This window comes from Saccopteryx bilineata, chromosome 2 (genome assembly GCF_036850765.1).
Source record: "Saccopteryx bilineata isolate mSacBil1 chromosome 2, mSacBil1_pri_phased_curated, whole genome shotgun sequence".
Taxonomy (NCBI): domain Eukaryota; kingdom Metazoa; phylum Chordata; class Mammalia; order Chiroptera; family Emballonuridae; genus Saccopteryx; species Saccopteryx bilineata.
In genome coordinates this window covers 250,151,049-250,173,704 of record NC_089491.1, presented here as the reverse complement: position 1 = coordinate 250,173,704, position 22,656 = coordinate 250,151,049, and the positions used below count along the sequence as shown (strand labels likewise).

The 22,656-nt window shown below is 54.9% G+C and overlaps 1 protein-coding gene across 1 annotated transcript; it reads left to right on the top strand.

The window, feature by feature from the left end:
* The first annotated feature begins 1,854 nt into the window (after positions 1-1,854).
* On the top strand, positions 1,855-22,118 carry GGT1 (gamma-glutamyltransferase 1). The gene is made up of 14 exons (XM_066260024.1): positions 1,855-1,952; positions 4,399-4,454; positions 9,466-9,630; positions 10,923-11,053; positions 11,168-11,254; positions 15,129-15,321; positions 15,681-15,838; positions 16,743-16,892; positions 17,315-17,451; positions 20,547-20,734; positions 20,957-21,084; positions 21,177-21,289; positions 21,360-21,473; positions 21,818-22,118. The coding sequence occupies exons 2-14, from the start codon at positions 4,438-4,440 to the stop codon at positions 21,962-21,964; spliced, it is 1,728 nt and encodes a 575-aa protein (XP_066116121.1). The 5' UTR covers positions 1,855-1,952; positions 4,399-4,437; the 3' UTR covers positions 21,965-22,118.
* Positions 22,119-22,656: the final 538 nt, after the last annotated feature.

The following is a 22,656-nucleotide window of genomic DNA, read 5'->3' as shown; positions in this document are numbered from 1 at the left end:
CAGTCAAGGCTCCATTGGAGCGGGGATGGCCTGGGCGCTGGGGATGGCTCTGTAGCCTCTGCCTCAGGCGCTAGAGTGGCTCTGGTCGCAACATGGCGACGCCCAGGATGGGCAGAGCATCGCCCCCTGGTGGGCAGAGTGTCGCCCCATGGTGGGCAGAGCGTCGCCCCATGGTGGGCGTGCCAGGTGGATCCTGGTCGGGCGCATGCGGGAGTCTGTCTGACTGTCTCTCCCTGTTTCCAGCTTCAGAAAAATGCAAAAAAAAAAAAAAAAATAATAATACAGCCACTACTCCGGGGTTGTAGAGAGAATCTTAGACTCCTAAGGCCTGATGGGATATCAGATGCTTATAGCCCCAATCCCTATCTGGCTATGTAACCCCTCTCTGGACATCGTAAGCTGAGGGGAGCTCACCTGTTTTCAGGCGTCCTTTGGTCTGACCTGCTTCTTCTTTTTTTTTTACAGAGACGGAGAGAGAGTCAGAGAGAGGAATAGATAGGGAATGGGGAGAAATGAGAAGCATCAATCATTAGTTTTTCGTTGTGACACCTTAGTTGTTCATTGATTGCTTTCTCATATGTGCCTTAACCGCGGGGCTACAGCAGACCGAGTAACCCCTTGCTCGAGCCAGTGACCTTGGGTCCAAGCTGGTGAGCTTTGCTCAGACCAGATGAGCCTGCACTCAAGCTGGCGACCTCGGGGTCTCGAACCTAGGGCCTCTGCATCCCAGTCCGACGCTCTATCCACTGCGCCACCCTTGATCAGGCCTGATCTGTTTCTTCTTGAAAGCCATCTCACTCAGCCCCGCTGAGGTCCTCAAAGCTCAGGTCTCTCATTCAGGGTTTAGGAACCCACTGGGCTCAAAGAGGCCAGCAGCCTTCCCAGGTTACATAGCCGCAGGGATAGGACCGGGGCCAGCCCTTTTCTCACCTGGAAAGGTTCCTATGCCTTTAAAGCCTTCCCCCACCACAGGCCAGCATGGGGAGGAGGGGAGGAGCTGGTCACAGCTAGGCTCTAGGCACTCAGTTCTGTATTGGAGTGCAGCAGGAAGGCCAGCCCCAGAGCCAGGTGAGCTGGGATGGAATGGGCTCTGGCTGTACCTAGTGCTGTGTTACCCCAAAGCAGAGCTCCCCCTCTCTGAGCTACTGGGCATTACAGGGAACATTTGAGGCCTGGGTTTCAGCCCCAGCTCTGCCAGGTGCCGGTGGTGCTCTGTGAGACCCTCTTCCTCCTCGAGCTTCTGTGTGGTAGAGTGACAGGGGCAGGGCTCATGTGGACCAATCAGCAGAGGGGTCACACAGGTGGGCAGATCCCTAGGCTCCTTGTCTAACAAGGTCTGGGCTGGGAGCCTCTGTTCCTTGACTGGTAAGTGGGTTTGAGACAGCCGTCCAGGCTTTCTGGATCACTCTACCCCAAGTGTGGGTGGAGGAGGGCCAGGTGGAGCCGCCTGACTTCTCTAAAGAAGGAGGCATTGAAGAAGCCATGGCACCCAGGAAGTGGACTTCTCAGAATTAAGAGGGAGGAGTTCACCATGGAGAAACTGAGGCCTAGAAGGATCTGGCAGCCTGGGGTGAGGGAGTCACTGGTGGGTCAGGTCTGGAGTGGAGCCAGAGCTGTGAGGGGGCTATGCTGCTGTATTCTCGGGCCATGCATGCCCCACCATAGGGTTCTGGTGTGTGGCTGTGGTGGAGGTAAGGCAGGGTCGTTTGTGCCAGGGTCATCGCACAACTCTAGGGGGTGCTCACCACTTTTTGGTTATCTCAAGTGTGTTTCAACAGGTTTTCAGTAGATAGTGGTTATTAAGTAAGTCCTGGGGAAGAGGCCTTTACCTAATTCTCAACCTTGTACCACCAGGGTGGGCAGCGAGGGAAGATCTCAGCTCTGATAAGCGTCCTGTCCAGGGGTGTGGACAGGACGAGGAAACCGCTGAGCGCTGTGTTCTTATACCTGAGGTAGGTGACTCCTCACTGTGGGCGGGCACGGAGGGAGGGGGCAGGGGGCCCTGGCTCTGCCTCCTGGCCCATGTGGCTTTGTGGGTGATCTGACCTTGGCCAGGTTGCTTCTACCTCAGCCTCGGTTTCCTGTCTATGGACGGGTTTGTGGCTGTGTCCTGTTTTCAAACCTGTGTCTCCAGGGTTGCGATGACCCAGCCTTTGGGCTGGGTTGGAGGATTAACAGAGCAGCTCTAAACTGGCTGCTTTGTCTTCTTCCTTATGCTCCTTTCTGCTGCGACCTGGAAACTTGCTCGGCTCAGCCTAGATTCAGCTTGGGGGGGTGGGGTGGCGGGCGAGGGGGTGGCACTAATGGCAGGGTAACTATCTTTGGGTGGGTGAAGGAGGCTTGCACATTCATGGGGATGAGGAGCTTACCACTCTTTGTGCCTAGGACAGGAGGTATAGGGTCTGGCGGAGAACTTTAGCTCAGTCCATGCAATCTTACCTGAGATGACATGGTTTCCCCAGATCCACTCCCCCCAGCTTCCCTCTCTGCATGTAGGAAGTAGGAGGCTGACCAGGACAGAATGTGACACACTCAACATATGTGAAGGGCCTTCTTTGTTCTGTATGACATGCTTCTGTTAACATGACCTTTGATGTGCTACCTTCCTTCCTATCCTCGTTCCCTGGAACCTGCAGCTACTTCTAAGCACAGGTGACTGAGGCCAGCATTTTCCTCTTGGAGTTACCTATGGAGGCTGGACTACTCTCTGCCCACTCAGACATTCTTCTTATCCTCCTGCTGCCACCGTGTCTTATGCCATACCAGGCAGGGAGGAAACTGCTGAGCAAGCTCATGCTGGGGACAGAGCCCTGTGGCTCCCCACTGCAGACTCCTCCCAGCTGACTGCCTGGCTGTGCAGCCACTCAGGTAGGGCCAGATCCCCTGATGGGCCTGGCTGGTGCCCAGCCCTTGGGGCTAGGTCTTGGGCCATGGTCCTTGGCTCCTTTTCTGTTCATCTTCCCAGTCACTCTGGTCTGTAGTTAGGGTGATGCCCAGGCAAACTGTTCAGTTAGAGCATCTCTAGCCTGCTCAAGGGCAGCAGGTGATAGAAGGTCCGCTTTGGCTGCGTGGTCCAAGGCAGGCAGCGGTTCCTACTCAGCCTCTCTATCTCCTGTCTTCTCAATGGTACAGCCATGCTAGGTGGTTGTAGATTCAGGGTTAGAGATGGGGAGTTTGAGGGCTCCCAGGCAGCCCAGGGAGCCCGGTGGGAGCCATGGCTCGGGAAGTGGCTAGTCCTGTCCCTGTCCTTAGCAGATAAAGTCATGGGGGAATGGAGGGTAGTGTCCAAGATCCCCTGGGCTGGGCTGGAGCAGCTCCTGACTCAGGACCTCCTTGGTAGGCTGGTCAGGGACACTCAGCAACTTAGGGGCATGTAAGGGGTGGCCAGGCCTGTACTGCTGGGCTCTGTGACTTTGGACCAGCCCCGGCCCTCTCAGGACCCTGCCCTTCCAGGCTGTCCAGGTGGTTCCTGAGCCCGAGGCTGTAATATTCCTGGATAGGTGGTGGAACTGGTCCTGACTCCAGGCCCCAGGCCATGTTTCTGAGAGGCTCCGTTGGCATCTGACAGAGGGCTGTGGGTGGTGGTGAGGCCTCCCTGGTCTGGGTTGTGGTCTGGTGCTGGTGGCACCCCTACCACACTGCCTCAGGAGCCAGCCCTGTGAGTTTAATGGCTCTGAACAGAAACAGGGTTTGCCAGTGGGGGACCCGCCCGGGGCTCCCTAGAGGGGCTTTTGGTAGACTCTGCCCTTTGGAAGGATCTGAGTCCTGGAGGGGAGGACCCCCTTCCTCTGTCATTTCACCTGTCCTTTCTTGTTGGGGTCACATTCTTGCCTACTGCCACCATCACTGGGACTCCAAATCACTGCTGTTACAGCACCTTTCAGGATTTATGAACTTTTTTTTTTTTAATTATTATTAAGTGAGAGGCTGGAAGGCAGGCTAGGTCTTCCGAACTTTAGTCACTTGGCCACAGGCCAAGTCACTGCACCGCCTTGCTGCCCATCTGTCAGCCTTCAACAATCCTCCCTGCCAGGCCAGACCTCCCTAAAGGACCGCCTGCTCTCCTCCCTACTCAGAGGCCTTCAGCTGCCCTGCAGGGTTGCTGGGCACTCCCTGGTTGGCCTCTTGGCCGCTCTGGGACTAAGTGAGCATGTGAGTTACTCCAGTCCCTCCTGCCCCTGCTCCCCCTTAGGGATGCCTGTCCCCAGATCTCAGTCCCCGTTCAGAGGCCCCCCTGAACAGCTCTGCAGGGGCTGCAGGCGTGGCTCTGGCTCCTGAGGTCCCTCAGACCTCCCAGCACCGCTGCCTCCCCAGGGGGTGGGAAACCAGCAGCGCTGTGGCTTAGACTTTCCCAGGCAGACAAATCTGTCTCTTCCTCCCCTGCCGTGCCCAACCCAGAGCTGTCTTCTGAGGAGCAAGGGTTTTTCTGGACCCCTGATGCCCCTGGGCCTCAGGTAAGTCCACCAGGGTTATGAGGAGCGGGGCTGGGGTTTGAGACCAGGCACTGTGCCTGACCGACTCTCTGGCCTTGGTTTCTCCTGATACTGATTTGGTTGGGAGCCAGCCCTCTGGACTTGGACATTGTTTAGTGCAGTAGTTTTCAACCTTTGGGGACCAGTGGAAATAGAATTATTTAGGGGACTGCTAAGACAGAAATCACTCTCAGTGTAAGTGAATTCCACTAAGATCATTGGGTCTATAATCTTCACACAATATCAGAGTGGTTAACTCTTTGTGATCCGGCATAAAACTTCTGGAGGACTGGTCCATGGATCGGTGGCTGAAAAGCACTGGTTTAGTGAGTCTTCCAGAAAAACATGCGGTGGGGGAGTGGGAAACGAAGCCCAGGCCCCCAGCAGGGTGGCTTCCGGAAGGCTGGATGTGTCTCTCTGTGGGGGGGCTGAGCCAAGCCTCCCTGCTTCCCTGCCCAGGGAAGGGGGATGCAGGTCAGTGCTGCCCACACCCTCCACACACACACTCTGGCAGTCTGAGCCTTGCTGGGCGCCCCGGCCTTCAGGGAGCCCACTTTGGTTTTTTTGAGTATGTGGATGGACAGATAGATGGATAGGGAGGCTGGAATGTGGACCTTAGGACAGGGGTCAGGAACCTATGACTTGTGAGCCAGATGTGGCTCTTTTGATGGCTGCATCTGGCTTGCAGACAAATCTTTAATAAAAAAAATAATAACGTTAAAAATATAAAACATTCTCATGTATTATAATCCATTATCCATTCATTTCCTACCGCTCATGTTCATGGTTGCGGGTGGCTGGAGCCAATCACAGCTGTCCTCCGGGACAACACCAAATTTTTATTGGATAATGCATAGCGTACGGCTATGGCTTGTATGGCTCTCATGGAATTACATTTTTTTTTTTTTGTATTTTTCTGAAGTTGGAAACGGGGAGGCAGTCAGACAGACTCCTGCATGCGCCCAACCGGGATCCACCGGCATGCCCACCAGGGGGCGAAGCTCTGCCCATCTGGGGCATTGCTCTGTTGCAACCAGAGCCATTCTAGCGCCTGAGGCAGAGGCCATAGAGCCATCCTCAGCTCCCGGCCAACTTTGCTCCAATGGAGCCTTGGCTGCGGGAGGGGAAGAGAGAGACAGAGAGGAAGGAGAGGGGGAGGAGTGGAGAAGCAGATGGGCGCTCCTCCTGTGTGCCCTGGCAGGGAATCAAACCCGGGACTCCTGCATGCCAGGCTGATGCTCCATCACTGAGCCATCCGTCCAGGGCCTAATGGAATTACATTTTAAAATATGTGGCGTTCATGGCTCTCTCAGCCAAAAAGTTTCCCAACCCCTGCCTTAGGAAGTCATGGCTAGCTCACCTCAGAGGCCTGGGGGGGTAGAGAAGGCTCTGAGGAGAGTTTGAGTTGATGGCCCCAAGCCATCAACTTGAGAAATGGGGCCATGCCCCAGTGGATGGACCTCTGTCCTACCCAATCCTGCCCTACCACATGTGATGGCAAAGTTCTGTGTCCTGAATAGACGCTGCCTGTTGCTGACCCCAGCTCCTGAGGTCCTGCAGACATCCCAGCACAGCTGGCTCCCTGCCAGGGCCCAGGGTGTGTCCTGAGGGCTGTCAGGCCTGGCAGAGGCAGAGGGAAGAAAGTGTGGACTGATCCTGAGGACATTAGCAAGGGGCAGGGCCTGGTTGGCACTTTGCAGAGAGCCCTATGACAGCTTCTCCAAGGACTGAAGAACTGGAGATGCGGGCAGAAGGGAGAGCAGGGAGGGGGCGCTGTGGAGCCCAGCCAGAAACGGTGGTGCCTGGATTCTGTCATGGTGGAAAGGATGAGCTGGCTGGAATCCTCCTGGCGTAGTGGTCTGCTGTGTGATGACCCCGTGGGCCTGGGGAGAAGAAAGCCCTTCCATGCTGGTGTCTGGATGCCCAAGGGTTTGGGGCTCCATTCTAGACTCTCTCTGGGACACCACCTTTATCCCTGGTGTTCAGACCTTCCTAATAAGGACAGGGTGAGCCAGAGAGGACCCAGCCTGGGGCTCATTGACAGATACCTACCTTTTGGAGGGAACTGAATCTGGGAGAGGGAAACCCCCTGCCTCTGTCACCATACCTCTCCTTGCCTGTTGGAGTCATGCTCCTCACCTACTACTACCACCAGGGGGACCCCAAGGGTAACTGCTGTCACTCAGCACAGCCTGTAAATCAAAAAGGAAATAATTGGTACCCCCAGCAAAGCCCAGTGTAGCCAAGACTTACCTAACATTTCACACTTTACAAACCTCTTAATCTTTTATTTTTTTTTAAATTTTTATTTATTTATTTATTTATTTCAGAGACAGAGAGCGAGTCAGAGAGAGGGATAGACAGGGACAGACAGACAGGAATGGAGAGAGATGAGAAGCATCAATCATTAGTTTTTCATTGCGCGTTGCAACACCTTAGTTGTTCATTGATTGCTTTCTTATATGTGCCTTGACCGCGGGCCTTCAGCAGACTGAGTAACCCTTTACTGGAGCCAGTGACCTTGGGTTCAAGCTGGTGGGCTTTTTGCTCAAACCAGATGAGCCTGTGCTCAAGCTGGCGACCTTGAGGTCTCGAACCTGGGTCCTCTGCATCCCAGTCCAACACTCTATCCACTGCGCCACCGCCTGGTCAGGCCAAACCTCTTAATCTTCACAACGTCTCCAAACAGGATGCCTCTGTCATTCCTATAGAATGGATTGTCAGTGACTTGCCCAGGGCCTCACAGCCAGCCAGTAAGGAGTGAGTCCAGGCTCAGATGGAGCAGGTTGGCTTCAGGACCCATTCCACTAATGCCCACCTCCCCAGCTCAGCTTCGCCGCTTGGACCGCTCGCTGCCTTTCTCTGTGCAAACCCTCTCTCAGGGGAAGAAAAGCTGGGAGAATTTATGCCAACATGTGTGCAGCTGACAGCATCCTCTTTTCTTCTTCTTTTAGCAAGAGAAATAGACAGACAGACAGACAGGAAGGGAGGAAGAGAGAGAGATGAGAAGCATCAACTTGTTGTTGCAGCACTTCAGTTGTTCATTGATTGTTTCTCATACATGCCTTGACCGGGGACTCCAGCTGAGCCAGTGACCCCTTACTCAAGCCAGCGACCTTGGGCTCAAGCCAGTGACCATGGGGCCATGTCTATGATCCCTCACTCAAGCTGGTGACCCCACGCTCAAGCCAGATGAGCTTGTGCTCCAGCCAGCAACTTCAAGGTTTCGAACCTGGGTCCTCAGCATTTCAGGTTGACACTCTATCCACTATGCCACCACCTCACCTAGTCAGGCTGACAGCCTCCTTTTTTACTCCAGAGCTCATCTGGAGGAAGAAAAACCTCACAGAGCTCCCTAGGAAGAACTGGGCCTGCTTCAGGCATATCCTCCGTAGGTGAATGAGAAGACTACATGGTTGGGCATCTGTCTGGCACAGATTCTGTGACAGCCTCCTGCAGCGAGTGAGAGAGACCCTTCTCCACCCCCCACTTATTTCACCAGCTGTTTTAGCCAAACTCTCCCAGCTTTTTTTTTTTTTTAATATTTTTTATTTATTCATTTTAGAGAGGAGAGAGAGAGAGAGAGAAGGGAGGAGGAGCAGGAAGCATCAATTCCCACATGTGCCTTGACCAGGCAAGCCCAGGATTTCAAACTGGTGACCTCAGTGTTTCATTTTTCCTTTTTTTTGTACTTTTCTGAAGTTGGAAATGGGGAGGTAGTCAGACAGACTCCCGCATGCGCCCAACCAGGATACACCCAGCACGCCCACCAGGGGGTGAAGCTCTGCCCATCTGGGGCATTGCTCTGTTGCAACCAGAGCCATTCTAGCACCTGAGGCAGAGGCCATAGAGCCATCCTCAGCTCCCGGCCAACTTTGTTCCAATGGAGCCTTGGCTGCGGGAGGGGAAGAGAGAGACAGAGAGGAAGGAGAAGGGGAGGGGTGAAGAAGAAGATGGGTGCTTTTCCTGTGTGTCCTGGCAGGGAATTGAACCCGGGACTCCTGCACGCCAGGCCTCTACCACTGAGCCAACCGGCTAGGGCCGCGACCTCTAGGTCGATGCTCTATCCACTGCGCCACCGCCTGGTCAGGCTTTTTTTTTTTTTTTTTTACAGAGAGAGAGTCAGAGAGAGGGATAGATAGGGACAGACAGACAGGAACGGAGAGAGATGAGAAGCATCAATCATTAGTTTTTCATTGCAATACCTTAGTTGTTCATTGATTGCTTTCTCATATGTACCTTGACCGCGGGCCTTCAGCAGACTGAGTAACCCCTTGCTCGAGCCAGCGACCTTGGGTCCAAGCTGGTGAGCTTTGCTGAAACCAGATGAGCCCGTGCTCAAGCTGGCTACCTCGGAGTCTCGAACCTGGGTCATCGGCATCCTAGTCCGACGCTCTGTCCACTGCGCCACCGCCTGGTCAGGCAAACTCTCCCAGCTTTTATGGCTCCCGTCCACTAAGGGTAGTTGGCCCCAGCTTTATGTTGGCTGACCTGATCATTTCAGGAGGAGACTACACTTGCCTCCTCTCGAGGGCAAGATGGAGGGCAACCTTCGAGGGCAACCCCAGACTCCATGGGGAGATCCATGGACAGTGCAGGGCTCTGGGGTGAGGTGGGGGACATGAAAAAAAGTAGGACAGACTTGTCCCTTCTAGAACACCCTACTGGCAGTGGAGGCCCTGGTCACTGGGAAGAGACAGACAAAGCCCTACAGAAGCAGGGGCATGAGAAAGTTGGAGGGTCCCAAGAGTGGTCCTAACTGGAAGGGGGCCTTGCAAATAAGCAGGGAGGATTTGGAAGGGCCCAGGTGCTTCCAGAAGAGAGAATTACCTCATCTCCAGGTGTTCTGGGTGACAGGCAGGAAGGAGACACAGGGACTCTTCTGAGGCTTGACTTTAGTCTGTGCCTTGTGGGGGTCAGGATCAGGATGTGCTCAAGGCCAGGCTGGCACGGTCCTCTGACCCTGCTCCCCGCCCCCTTCACATGCCCACAGATCCATGAAGAAGCGTCACGTGGTGGTGGCCTTGGTGGCTATCGTCCTGGTCCTCGTCATCATTGGCCTCTGCCTCTGGCTGCCCTTCACCTCCGGGCTGCCCTACCGTGTGTACCCCCGGGCGGCCGTGGCCACGGATGCCAAGCACTGCTCAGAGATCGGGAGGTGAGCGGGGTAGGGTATGGAGACACAGGCCCTAAAGCAGGGGTCCCCAAACAACGACCTGCAGGCCACATGTGGCCCCCCTGAGGCCATTTATCTGGCCTCCGCCGCACTTCCGGAAGGGGCACCTCTTTCACTGGTGGTCAGTGAGAGGAGCATAGTTCCCATTGAAATACTGGTCAGTTTGTTGATTTAAATTTACTTTTTCTTTATTTTAAATATTGTATTTGTTCCCGTTTTGTTTTTTTACTTTAAAATAAGATATGTGCAGTGTGCATAGGGATTTGTTCATAGTTTTTTTTGTTTGTTTTTGTTTTTTTATTTCTTATTTTCAGAGGGATAGACAGGGACAGACAGGAACGGAGAGATGAGAAGCATCAATCATTAGTTTTTCGTTGCGCATTGCGACACCTTAGGTTGTTCATTGATTGTTTTCTCAAATGTGCCTTGACCGCGGGCCTTCAGCAGACCAAGTAACACCTTGCTCAAGCCAGCGACCTTGGGTCCAAGCTGGTGAGCTTTTGCTCAAACCAGGTGAGCCCGCGCTTAAGCTGGCGACCTCGGGGTCTCGAACCTGGGTCCTCGGCATCCCAGTCCGACTCTATCCACTGCGCCACTGCCTGGTCAGGCTCATATTTTTTTATAGTCCGGCCCTCCAACGGTCTGAGGGACAGTGAGCTGGCCCCCTGTGTAAAAAGTTTGAAGGATGACCTCTTTAAGTGGACCTGGGGAAGACCCTTGTCTCTCTGAGACTCACATGGGCAAGGGGCATTCTTTTCTTGGACTTTCTCAGCAACCTCTGGTCAGAGAAGAAGGAGACTCTGACCCCAAGGGTGGGACACAGGTCTCCCAATGCCTGGTGGGGCCCTTTCCTCAGTTCTAAGGGTGTCTCTCTCTTTGGATCAACTCTACTGGTTGACGCTATGTCCAACTCCTATCTCAAGTTATATATCAGTTCCCACTTAAAGACTTGAATAGATAAATATGTTATTAATAAAAAGTAACAATTTTTTAAATTATAAAAGTTATGTACATTTGTTTGCTTGAAAAAGAGGAAAATACCCCAAAATCTGTATAATTTTGTTGACCAGTGTCACCCCAATACATTCAATAAAAAAGAAACAAAAAAGAGGAAAATATAAACGCGTACGTTTTAGAGTTACATTTGAAAAACAGAAACTCCTGCAGACTTCACGTTTGTTGAGCAGGACCCCGGCGGGGTGGAGGTGGGCGGCGGGGTGAGCGAGGCTGCGGGAGGCCGCAGGTTCTCACGCCCCTCCACGTGCCGCGGGCAGGGACGTGCTGCAGGACGGCGGCTCAGCGGTGGACGCCGCCATTGCCTCCCTGCTGTGCGTGGGGCTCATGAATGCCCACAGCATGGGCATCGGGGGTGGCCTGTTCCTCACCATCTACAACAGCAAGACAGGTGAGTACCCACGGGAGCAGGAGGTGAGCAGCTGGGTGGCCGCCTCAGATTGGACGTGGGCGGGGGGAGAGGGGTCAGGGTTGGTCCGGGCTGCCCACCTGCTTCTCCTTCCAGGAAAAGCTGAGGTCATCAATGCCCGAGAGGTGGCCCCTGAGCTGGCCTCCAGCAGCATGTTCAACAGTTCGGAGCAGTCACAGGCAGGTGAGGCACAGGCTCAGGGTGCGGGCCGGAAGGAAGGCTTCGCACACCCTTGTCAGGCTAGGGACGACTCTGGCAGTCACTGATGCCCACCCCTCCTATCCCTTCCCAGCCCCATAACCTCCTCCATATTGAATGGTCCAGACCCTGCTCATGGAGAGTGGAGGGACAGAGCTTCTGTTCTGTCTCCTCAGGCCTCTCGGGCGCCCCCTGTGGTAGAACACACAGAGAATAGTTATCATTACAACAGTTTGCTATCCTAGGGGCGGGTGGGTCCAGTGCTCTCCTCAGCCCTTTTCTCTGAGGAGGCCTTTGAATCCCCCCCCCCCCCACGCTTGGCGGTGGGAGCACTGTGTTGGATTCCCATTTCAGAAGTGGGAAACGCTGAGTCCCAGAGAGGTCATGCAAACCAGCTGAGGTCACACAGCTCTATGGTGATGAAGCAGGCTGTCTAAACCCTGCACTTTCAACTGATATCCAAGTCATTCCTTTGTTCGCTTGTGAAGATGAGTATGGGATGGAGATTCTCTTTTCTAATCTGGCTATAAATGAAGTGGAGACCCCTCCAACTACCCAGGCAGCTAAGGGGAAGCCAGTGGCCACCAGGGGGTGCTGCTCTGAACCCGCCCCATGCCCATGGATTGCAAGAAAAGAGGTGGAAAAAGAGGAACAAGGCACACGGGCCATAGTGGGTCTGACTCCCTAGGGCTGGCTATGAGCAGCCCCTTTGGTGTCCTCTCACATGTCCAGAATCTTTGAGTTTTTACCCACTGAAAAATTAAAAATGTACAGAAATGAAATCAGTGTGAGATTGCTATCATCTTATAGACCTAGCATCTTGTGGACACTTGGAATTCATATATTAACTAGGACATATTGGGTATCCCTAGAGTGTCAGTGGCTGTTACTCAAGTTGGGGTCTGAAACAAAGGCAACAGATGAAACCTATGACCTGGTCAGGCCTACATTACAGGTGCAGAAAGGAGACTGAGCAGATAGGGGTGTGCCACGTGCTGCCAGGAAAGCAGAGGCATAGGAGGATACAGGTTCACCAAGGGTGGCCTGGTCAGAGAGATAGCATCTGAGCAGAGACCCAAAGGCTGGGATGGGGTGGGAGGAGCTGCACGGGTGTCTGGGGAGAAGAGGATATGATGTTAGACAGAACAGCCCAGGTTGCGTCAGACCTTGTGGGTCATCGTGAAGACTGTGCTTATTTTTTGTTTTATTTTATTTTATTTTATTTTATTTTCATGAGGAGAGAGAGAAAGAGAGAGAGAAGGTGGAACAGGAAGCATCAACTCCTATATATGCCTTGACCAGGCAAGCCCAGGATTTTTTTCTTTGTTTGTTTGTTTTTTAAGAGACAGAGAGTCAGAGAGAGGGACAGATAGGGACAGACAGACAGAAACGCAGAAGCATCAATCATCAGTTTTTCGTTGTGACACCTTAGTTGTTCATTGATTGCTTTCTCATATGTGCCTTGACTGTGGGCCTTCAGCGGACCGAGTAACCCCTTGCTCGAGCCAGCGACCTCAGGTCCAAGCTGGTGAGCTTTGCTCAAACCAGATGAACCCGTGCTCAAGCTGGTGACCTCAGGGTCTTGAACCTGGGTCCTCCACATCCCAGTCCGAAGCTCTATCCACTGTGCCACCGCCTGGTCAGGCAAGCCTAGGGTTTTGAACTGGCGACTTCAGAATTCTAGGTCAACGTTTTTTCCACTGCACCACCACATGTCAGGCTTTTTTTTTTTTTTTGAGAGGGAGGGATGGAGGGAGGGACAGACCCAGGAAGGGAGAGAGATGAGAAGCATCAACTCATAGTTGTGGCACTTTAGTTGTTCATTGATTGCTTTCTCATATATGCCTTGACCAACGGGCTCCAGCCGAGCCAGTGACCCCTTGCTCAAGCTAGCGACTTTGGGCTCAAGCCAGCAACCATGAGGTCATGTCAATGATCTCACAGTCAGGCCGGCGAACTTCCGCTCAAACTGATGACCCCACACTCAAGCCAGATGAGCCTGCACTCAAGGTGGCAACCTTGGGGTTTCAAACCTGGGTCCTCAGCATCCCAGGTTGATGTTCTATCCACTGTGCCACTCCCTGGTCAGGGCAAGACCATGCTTCTTATCTGAAGGAAGTAGAGGTGTCCCTGGAGTGTTTGAGTGTGCAGTAGTTTCGGTGAATCTGGCCTATGTCTGATGGACTCCTTGAGCTCTGAGGAAGGGACAGGAAACAAACCTGCCCAGCAGGTGATTTGTCAGGAGGTCTTGCTGATCCTGTCAGGGAGAGATGAGAGTGCTGGTTGGTGGTGACCGGTGCTGAACACGTGTGGAAAGTGGAGCCCGTGGGTTTGCGGACCAGTTGGGTGTGACAGGCATGCTGGGAGTCCAGATGACCCAGGGCCTTCAGTCTGCATCTGGAAGGACAGAGAGGCCCTGACAGACATCGTCAAGGGTGACAGTCAAGAGTTTGGTTTTGGGTGTGTTAAGTGTGAGATGCCTTTTTGAATGGGCAAGTGCATCCTCATCAGATCTGGTCCTCAGGGAGCAGGCCAGGCCAGGCCAGGCCAGGGAGTAAACTTGGGAGTTGTCAGCCTGTAAATGGAACCTGAGCCCTGATCTGGGGAAGTCACCAGTGAGTGTAGACAGAGGAGAAGATGGGGAGATGTGAGGAGAGCCAGATTGGTGTGATGTAGTGGTGGCATAAGAGGGGAGGATGCTGGGCCAGGTAGGGTGAGGCTGGGTGGGGCCCCAGTCTGGCAGTGGGGAGTCACAGATGACCTTGGTGAGCAGAGTGGTGTGAGAACCTCACTGGCCCCAGGAGCTGGCAACATTTATTTCGGGTGGGAGGAATTATGTGCTGGATATCAGACCTGAGATATGCAGCTGTCTTAACGACCCAGTCCTTGGAACCAAGCCTGGGAGTAGCTGAAATTAGCCTGGGGTCTCAGGGATGAAAGCAGGGGGATGCCTGAAGTGAGGACTGTACCTGCCCCTCTCTGTGTCAGTGTCCAGCTTAGGGCAGGGTGGGCAGTGAGTCCGGGGGCTTCCAGGGGTCTGTTTCCAGTACAATCATGGGCCCCTTGAAGGTCAGAACTGGAAGATAAAACTCTTTGTAGTCAGATGGGGAAACTGAGGCCCAGAAAGGGACCAGGGCAGATGTTTGGGTTCAGGTCCTAGTTGAAACAATAAAAGAGAGGCCCCTGCTTTGGGACTGGCCAGGCTTGAGGGTGGCCTGGGCTTGTGTTGGGGCTTTGGCAGGCTCTGGTGGAACCCCTGAGTCTCATGGGATTAAAAGCCTTGTGGTTTGGGAGGCTCAGACTGAGAGATGGTATTCGTCTGACTTTCCCACAGTCTCAGTATGCCACCATGAGCTGGCACAGGATTTCAGACATGGTGGCACCTGCGGAGATAGATGTCTAGGCCTGGGACAGCAAAACCCAGCACATACGCTACCACCTCACCCTCCTGTGCCCCCTTAGACATCCCTAGCTGCTCTACACGCTTGCCTGCCAAGTCCAGATAGGACTTCAGAAATCCATTTCCTGCCTGACCTGTGGTGGCGCAGTGGATAAAGCATAGATCTGGAAACACTGAGGTCGCCAGTTCGAAACCCTGGGCTTGCCTGGTCAAGGCACATATGGGAGTTGATGCTTCCAGCTCCTCCCCCCCCCTTCTCTCTCTCTGTCTCTCCTCTCTCTCTCTTTCTCTGTCTCTCCCTCTCCTCTCTAAAATAAATAAATAAAAAATAAATTAAAAAAAAAATCCATTTCCTTCCAAAACCTCTCTGGTCCCATCTGGGGACAGTGGCTGGAATGATGCCTGACAGGCTCTGATGTCCCTTGTCTAGAACTACTAACTGTCCGTCTCCCTTTGCAGGGGGGCTGTCAGTGGCAGTTCCTGGTGAGATCCGTGGCTATGAGCTGGCGCACCAGCGACACGGACGGCTGCCCTGGGCTCGCCTCTTCCAGCCCAGCATCCAGCTGGCCCGCCAGGGCTTCCCTGTGGGAAAGGGCTTGGCGGCGGCCCTGCAGAGGAGCCGGGCTGTCGTCGAGCAGCAACCTGCCCTGTGGTATGTCTGCAGGCGCTGGCCTGCCCGGGGCACAGGTGGGGCAGGCGTGGCCTCAGGCCCCTGCGGGCTGGGCACGGCTGGCTGATGGAGCACTTTCAGGATCCTGCGCTGATAGAGGGACAGAGTCCAAGAGATGTAAACCCCTCCCCATCATGTGTGGGGACACATTCTGAGCCTGGTGCTTGGGGTTCTGGCCTGTGCATCCTGAGTGGCAGGGGACTCTACAAGGCCTGGGCTGGATACCTGAGGACAGGAGCCGACTGTCCTTTGTCCTTGTCTGGCTGTGTTGGGTGGCTGTGGGGATAGTCTGGCCATACCCACCACACCTGCCCACCTGACCGGAGCCCGCTCTGCCCCAGTGAGGTGTTCTGCCGGAACGGGAAGGTGCTGCAGGAGGGGGACAGAGTGACCATGCCACGGCTGGCTGACACGTACGAGACGCTGGCCTCCGAGGGCGCCCAGGCTTTCTACAATGGGAGCCTCACAGCCCAGATTGTCAAGGATATCCAAGCGGCTGGTGAGTGGGTGACCTCAGGAACCAGAGGCGAAGAACTTCGGAGAGGGAACCTTGAGCTGGGGCCCAGATGTCTAGAGTCTTTGGTCCTGCTTGGGCTGGGCACTTGGCCCTTAAGGAACACAAGGAGAGGATAACAGATGTGCTTAGTTAGTGACAGGCCATGGATCCACACCTCCCACTTAGGTCAAGACTGAGAGGGATGGCACATTTCAGAAGAGAAAGCTTCTCAGGCTTTCTGACTGGGGTGTGAAGGGGTAAACAGGTGTAGGCATGAGCCAGGGCTGAGGAAGCACTAAAGTGCAGACCTGGGAGGCCTTCCTGGAGGAGGAGTGCCTGAGCAACAGATGAGATTGCCTTTTATAGGCAAAGAGAGGAAGGGTGTCCTGGCAGAGGGAATAGGCTAAGGCCTGGAGAGGAGTGTTTTAATTCTCTGGGAGGGCCACAGGGGATTAGGATGGGCTTGGTGAGAGGCATTTGAAATGCAGCTGCAGGGTCCTGTGGTTGGAACCTTGTGGGGTAGGTTCTGATGGAGCCCAAAGCAGCCTCTCCCTCCCTGAGCTGTTGCCTTCTTCATGTTATTTTGTTAATGTGTCACGGAGGACAGTGATTGGCACGTGGCTGGAGATTGTCTGGAGCTGCCCCCTGGAGAATTAAGAGCCTCCCTCTACCTACCATTAGTCATGGGAGGAGGGAGTTGGGGGCGTGGGGCAGATATTTTCCTCTTAGAGAAGACTATCTGGCTACCAAGAGGAGAAAAGGCCAACCTGGAGGCCAGTGGGAGAAGCAGGTCCTGGCCGTGGGGAGGTGGAGGGCCCGGAGCCTCCCCTGATGGTGTGGCCCTATCCTCCTCAAATGGGCCTGATCCTGTGTCCACACCCCCGACGGACCTGCTGTCTCATTGCAGGGGGCATTGTGACTGCCAAGGACCTGAACAACTACCGCGCCGAGCTGATCGAGCACCCACTGAGTATCAGCCTTGGGGATGCCCGGCTCTATGCGCCCAGCGCCCCACTCAGCGGGCCTGTGCTGGCCCTCATCCTCAACATCCTCAAGGGTGAGCCTCCCACCACAGCCCTGCAGGGGTCAGTGCTGAGGCGCCAGGCAGGCCCTGAGGGGACACTCTCAGGGGCTGGAGGAGGAGTATTGGGAGGGAGAGAGGTGTGGAGCAGTGTCCCAGGAGTGGGCTGAAGGGCAACAAGGTCTGGTTTACCCCAGGCACCAAGGCCAGAAGTTCCTCTGTGACCGAGCAGACTGGGTAGCCCTCAGGCTAGATGTGTGGGACCTAGGCCCAGGCCCAGGTGTCCCCTGTCCTCTTGAAGCAGTGACTGCTGCTAGTTATTAAATGTTGCCCTTCTTAAGATGGGCCAGATGGTTCAGGGAGGTGTGAGTGCACCCTGAGCACCCAGCTGTCTAGGCTGAGCCAGGATGTCCCGAGGGCCCTGGTGGTGCCAACGTTTGCTGGCTCTGCCTTCCCAGGGTACAACTTCTCCCCAGCAAGTGTGGAGACGCCTGGGCAGAAGGGCCTGACCTACCACCGCATCGTGGAGGCCTTCCGGTTTGCTTATGCCAAAAGGACCCTGCTGGGGGACCCCAAGTTTGTCAATGTGACTGAGGTAAGGGGCAGAGGTTGGTCTTTGATGGGAGGGCCTGGCATCCTTTATGGGTTAATAAAGCCTCATGCCTGCTTTATTAAATCCATTTTGCCAACTTTGGTGGCAGGCCTACTATGTGATGGCCTGGACTGGTGACTGAATCTGGGCCTCTGCCCCTCGCGGCTCGCAGTGTAGCTGACCTGACAATGAGTAATTAGTGTCCTCCTGTCTTCCCACACTCCCACCTCGAGGCATTTGCATGTGCTGTGCTCTCAGCCTGGAAGGTTCTGGAGTGTCAGTGCTGAGGTGAGGAATGCATGGGGGTTTTGCAGCTGTCAGGGGTCACACCCAGGAGCTACCGCTTCCCAGATCCCCCCCTTCCAGTTCCTGCACTGCCCAACCTACTCACCACCAGGGGCCCGGGCTGGGCCTCCACTGTGACCCTGACACATCCCTCCTCACCTATCCTCCCCCCCCATTCTGGAGTAAACCTGCAGACCCTTCACATTGACCTGTGCTTCCCAGGAGGGGCCTCAGCTGCCCAGAAGCACCCCTGGTTTCCTGGATGTTTTCTCTTTCCTGGTGACCGTTTTGTACCTCCATTACCCACCCCAGCCCGTGACGTGGTCTCTTGTATCCCTAAGGTGACAGAGGCCACTGCATCGCAGCCCGCTCTGCCCTCCCTCCTGGCAGAGAGCGCCCTTCCTATAGCACGGCTCTGCCTCTTGTGCTACTATTCTGCACTTTCTGGTCATTCTTTTTAGACTTTTTTTTTTTTCTGAAGCTGGAAACGGGGAGAGACAGTCAGACAGACTCCCGCATGCACCCGACTGGGATCCACTCGGCACGCCCACCAGGGGTGATGCTCTGCCCCTCCAGGGCGTCGCTCTGCCGAGACCAGAGCCACTCTAGCGCCTGGGGCAGAGGCCAAGGAGCCATCCCCAGCGCCCGGGCCATCCCTGCTTCAATGGAGCTTTGGCTGCGGGAGGGGAAGAGAGAGACAGAGAGGAAGGAGAGGGGGGTGGAGAAGCAGATGGGCGCCTCTCCTGTGTGCCCTGGCTGGGAATCGAACCCGGGACTTCCGCACGCCAGGCCGACGCTCTACCATTGAGCCAATCGGCCAGGGCCCTTTCTGGTCATTCTTGACAAAGGCATGCCATTGCCACTCCAGAACCCTTTTCTACTGCTCTGTTCCTCTGCTCCCCTCAGAGTGATATGGCCAGCTCTGTCCTCTCTAGAGCTCTCTCCTGTTGGCCTCCACCAACAATATCCATGTTTTTGTCTGAGTCAGTGGGGATATCACCCTTCAGGTTATATCTCCTGAGTGAGGACTTCTATACACCAATATCAAGCCACATGACCTGTTGGATGCTTGTGTCAGGATTTCCTGAGTGTCCCAGTGGTTTTAGGCCCAGGGCCCCTGGGGCCAACCCTGGCTCCAGTCTCCTAACCTACAATGGCCCCCGTAGCTTTCCTGCTGATTTATAAAACCCAGGGCAGATGTCTTACAGAATATCCCACAGCCCGGATTTGACTTTGTTTCCTTGGGAGTAGATTCGGGCTGTAAATTTTCCGCTTGGATTAGTCAGTTAATCCAAGGAGTGTTGCTGGAACCTTCTGGAGGCCTTTCCTCTGCCGGGCCCCCGTTGTTGTCCTCGCTCCTCCCTCCTCTCCTCCTCTGTTCTGTGTCTGTCCTTCTTCTCTGTCTGCCCATCCAGACTCATGGCTCTAAGCAGCTGTCTCCACATTTATCCCTCATCCCAATCTTGCCTGTGAACTTTTTATTTTTATTTTTTTGCAAAAAAGAGGAGAGAGAGAGGAGGACGTTGGGACAGACAGGGACAGACAGACAGGAAGGGAGAGAGATGAGAAGCATTAACTCATAGTTGCGGCACCTTAGTTATTCATTGATTGCTTTCTGTCTTGACTGGTAGGGGCTCCAGCTAAGCCAATGACCCCTTGCTCAAGCCAGTGACCTTAGACTCAAGCCAGCAACCTTTGGATTCAAGCCAGTGACCATAGGGTCATGTTTATGATCCCACACTCAAGTTGGTGACCCCATGCTCAAGCTGATGGGCCTGCGCTCAAGCTGGCGACCTCTGGGTGTCGAACCTGGGTACCCAGGGTCCCGGGCTGATACTTTATCCACTGCACCACCGCCTGGTCAGGCTTGCCCATGAACTTGACACATAGGTTCACCACTCACCCCAGACAGGTTCCTCAGTGTCCAATGGGCAGCTGTTCAAAATCAAGCTCCCCACTGTCCCCCAACCTGTCCCTTCCACAGTGTTCACCTTCACCTCCTCAGGGAAGGGCCACTCGGGACTAAAGACTTTGGAGCCATTTTCAATCCCTTCTTCTCTCCCACCTGAGTGAGCCACCTCATGTCTCCCCGGATAATGTCATAGCCTCCCTGTTGGATTCCACCCTTTTTCCCCACATGGCCCCCGGAAGGATCCTGAGAAAACACCCTTGGCAATGATCACTCCTTTCTTCTAATCCCTAGTGGCTGAGAGAAAACACCAAAGTCTTTAGGAGGCCTATGAAGACCTAGGCTAGGGGTTGGCTCCTGCCGGCATCTTCAACCTCTGTCTTCCCAACTCAACTCACTACCTGCTTGTCACTCATAGGCCTGCCTCAAAGCCTTTTCATTTGTCGTCCAGGCCTCATTCAGGCTCTTTTCAGATGTCACCTCTGTGAAGCCCTCCCTGACCACTCTGCCCCCACTCCATCTGTCCCCACCACCCTTGTTACCCAGCTTGTTCTTCCCAGCATGTCCCTGCCTGCCTTTGTCTTCCCTAACATGAGGGTGGAAGTTCTGTTGTCTGTTCCCTGCTGATCTCCCAGTACCAGGCATTCAGTACAAGCTCTATGAATGAATAAACAAATGTGGCTGGAGTGGGGGCTTGGTGGGCAGACAGACAGACATTCAGAGTTGCTGGACTACAACAGAGACAGAGGCTGGAGAGAGGGGGTCAGATGGGCCACGTGAGGTTGAGGGTACAGGAGGCTTGTGGTCAGAGCCATGGTCAGGGGCTTCCTGCGAGCTGCCTGCACAAGCCAGTGCCCCCTCCCTACCCCTCCACCTCCTCAGGACAGCTCTGGGGTCTCGGCAGGTGGTCCGAAACATGAGTTCCGAGTTCTTTGCTGACCAGCTCCGGCGCAGGATCTCTGATGACACCACTCACCCAGCCTCCTACTATGAGCCTGAGTTCTACACACCGGATGATGGGGGCACCGCCCACCTGTCTGTGGTCGCAGAGGATGGCAGCGCCGTGTCAGCTACCAGCACCATCAACCTCTAGTAGGGGCTTCCAAGCAGTCTGGGTGGGCCAGGAGCTGCCCCCAGGTCCCAGAAGTGGGGCTCCAACAACTCCTTCCATGTGGGAAACTAAGACCCCACCTTGGTAGAGCCCTTGCCCTGGACCTCACAGGGTACAAGCTGGAGCTTTGGTGGGTGGGTGGGGGCCAGGCGGGGCCAGGCAGGGCTGGGCAGGCACAGCTATTTGACTCAGCTGTTCTGCAGCTTTGGTTCCAAGGTACTATCACAGGTCAGTGGGATCCTGTTCAACGATGAGATGGATGACTTCAGTTCCCCTAACATCACCAACCAGTTTGGGGTGCCCCCCTCACCAGCCAACTTCATCAAGCCAGGTCTGGGGTGGGGAGCTTGGGTGGGAAAGGGTCTGGTGTCCCAGGTAGGCAGCTGACCAACATCTCTGTCCCCTATTGCCCACTGACCTCAGGGAAGCAGCCACTCTCATCCATGTGCCCGGTGATCATTGTGGACCAGGATGGCCGGGTCTCCATGGTAGTGGGAGCCTCTGGGGGCACACAGATCACCACAGCCACTGCATTGGTATGTGCCACTTACCTGTCCCCTCAGCCCCTGCTCCTAGGCCACGCTGACCTCATCATTCCCCCCCAAGGCCATTATCCATAGCCTATGGTTCGGCTACGACGTGAAGCGGGCAGTGGAGGAGCCCCGGCTACACAACCAGCTTCTGCCCAACACCACAACACTGGAGAGAGACATTGACCAGGTAGGGTGGGGGGTGGGGAAACTGAGTCACAGTAGGGGGGCCCCTGTGTATCCTCAGATGGAGGTCTGGATCTCTCCTTGGTCATCATGGGTTGGATGATGGTTGGTGTCCTCTGCTGAGAGCAGATGAGATGACCTGCACACACACCATCTGGGCCACCTTGAGCCCCCCTGCAAAGAAGTCCAGGCCACGTGCTTGAATAGGCCCAGCTGCCCACAACTTGCTCTTCCTGACTACTTGGCCAGATGTGGCATCATCTGGGTCTATGAAACCCATGACCACACAGGGTGGTACAGAGGGAGTCTTGGGCCCCGCTGGACTTCTCTCTCCCCTCCTGTCCCCAGGCAGTGACCACAGCTCTGAAGACACGGCACCACCACACCCAGTTTACTTCCACCTTCATCGCCGTGGTGCAGGCTGTCGTCCGCACGGCTGACGGCTGGGCGGCCGCCTCAGACTCCAGGAAAGGCGGGGAGCCTGCTGGCTACTGAGTGTGCCAGGCGAGCAAGGCTCACCAGCAACCCAGGGATAAGAGGCCTACATAGGAACGAGACTTTGGGGGCTGGGCTTCTCCAGTGAATGGCAAAGTAGTGCAATAAATGGGGACCACAGCACCAGGTGCTGGCTGGCTCCCAATTCCCTGGGCCTCAGCATCCTGTGTCAAATAGAGCTGTATGGTGGGGAAGGCTGGGGAGCCCTTCAGGTGGGAGAGAAGCACGGGGCAGGCCCATGCCAAACCTTGTTCTTCCTCACCCTGAACCCCAGCACCACCCGCCAGGCCCTCTGTTCCCTGGGCTGGGCAACTGCGCTTCCAGTGTTGGACACCAGGGGGAGCCATAGCCCTGGTTTTACTTGGACAGAAGCAGCCTACTCTTGCTGGGAACCCAGTACCTCAGCCTGGCGGGTGTCCAGATTCACCCTACTGAGGACACTCAGAGGTGAAGCTGAGGTCTGAGGAGTGGGATTGGGCAAGAAGCTGGAGCAAAAACATGCTGGTCAGAGCCAGGTCAAGGGGGTGCTTTCCAAGCACAAATCCAGAGTAAAACCCAAGCTGTGATCAGTTCCAAGAGGCTCAGTTCTCAGGGAACAGAGAACTGGAAGAGGTCCCTAGATCCCCAAGGGTCACGACTTGAACCAGCGGGTGGCTGGGGAACACAGCCCTGGGAAGGTGGGCCTGGGAGGG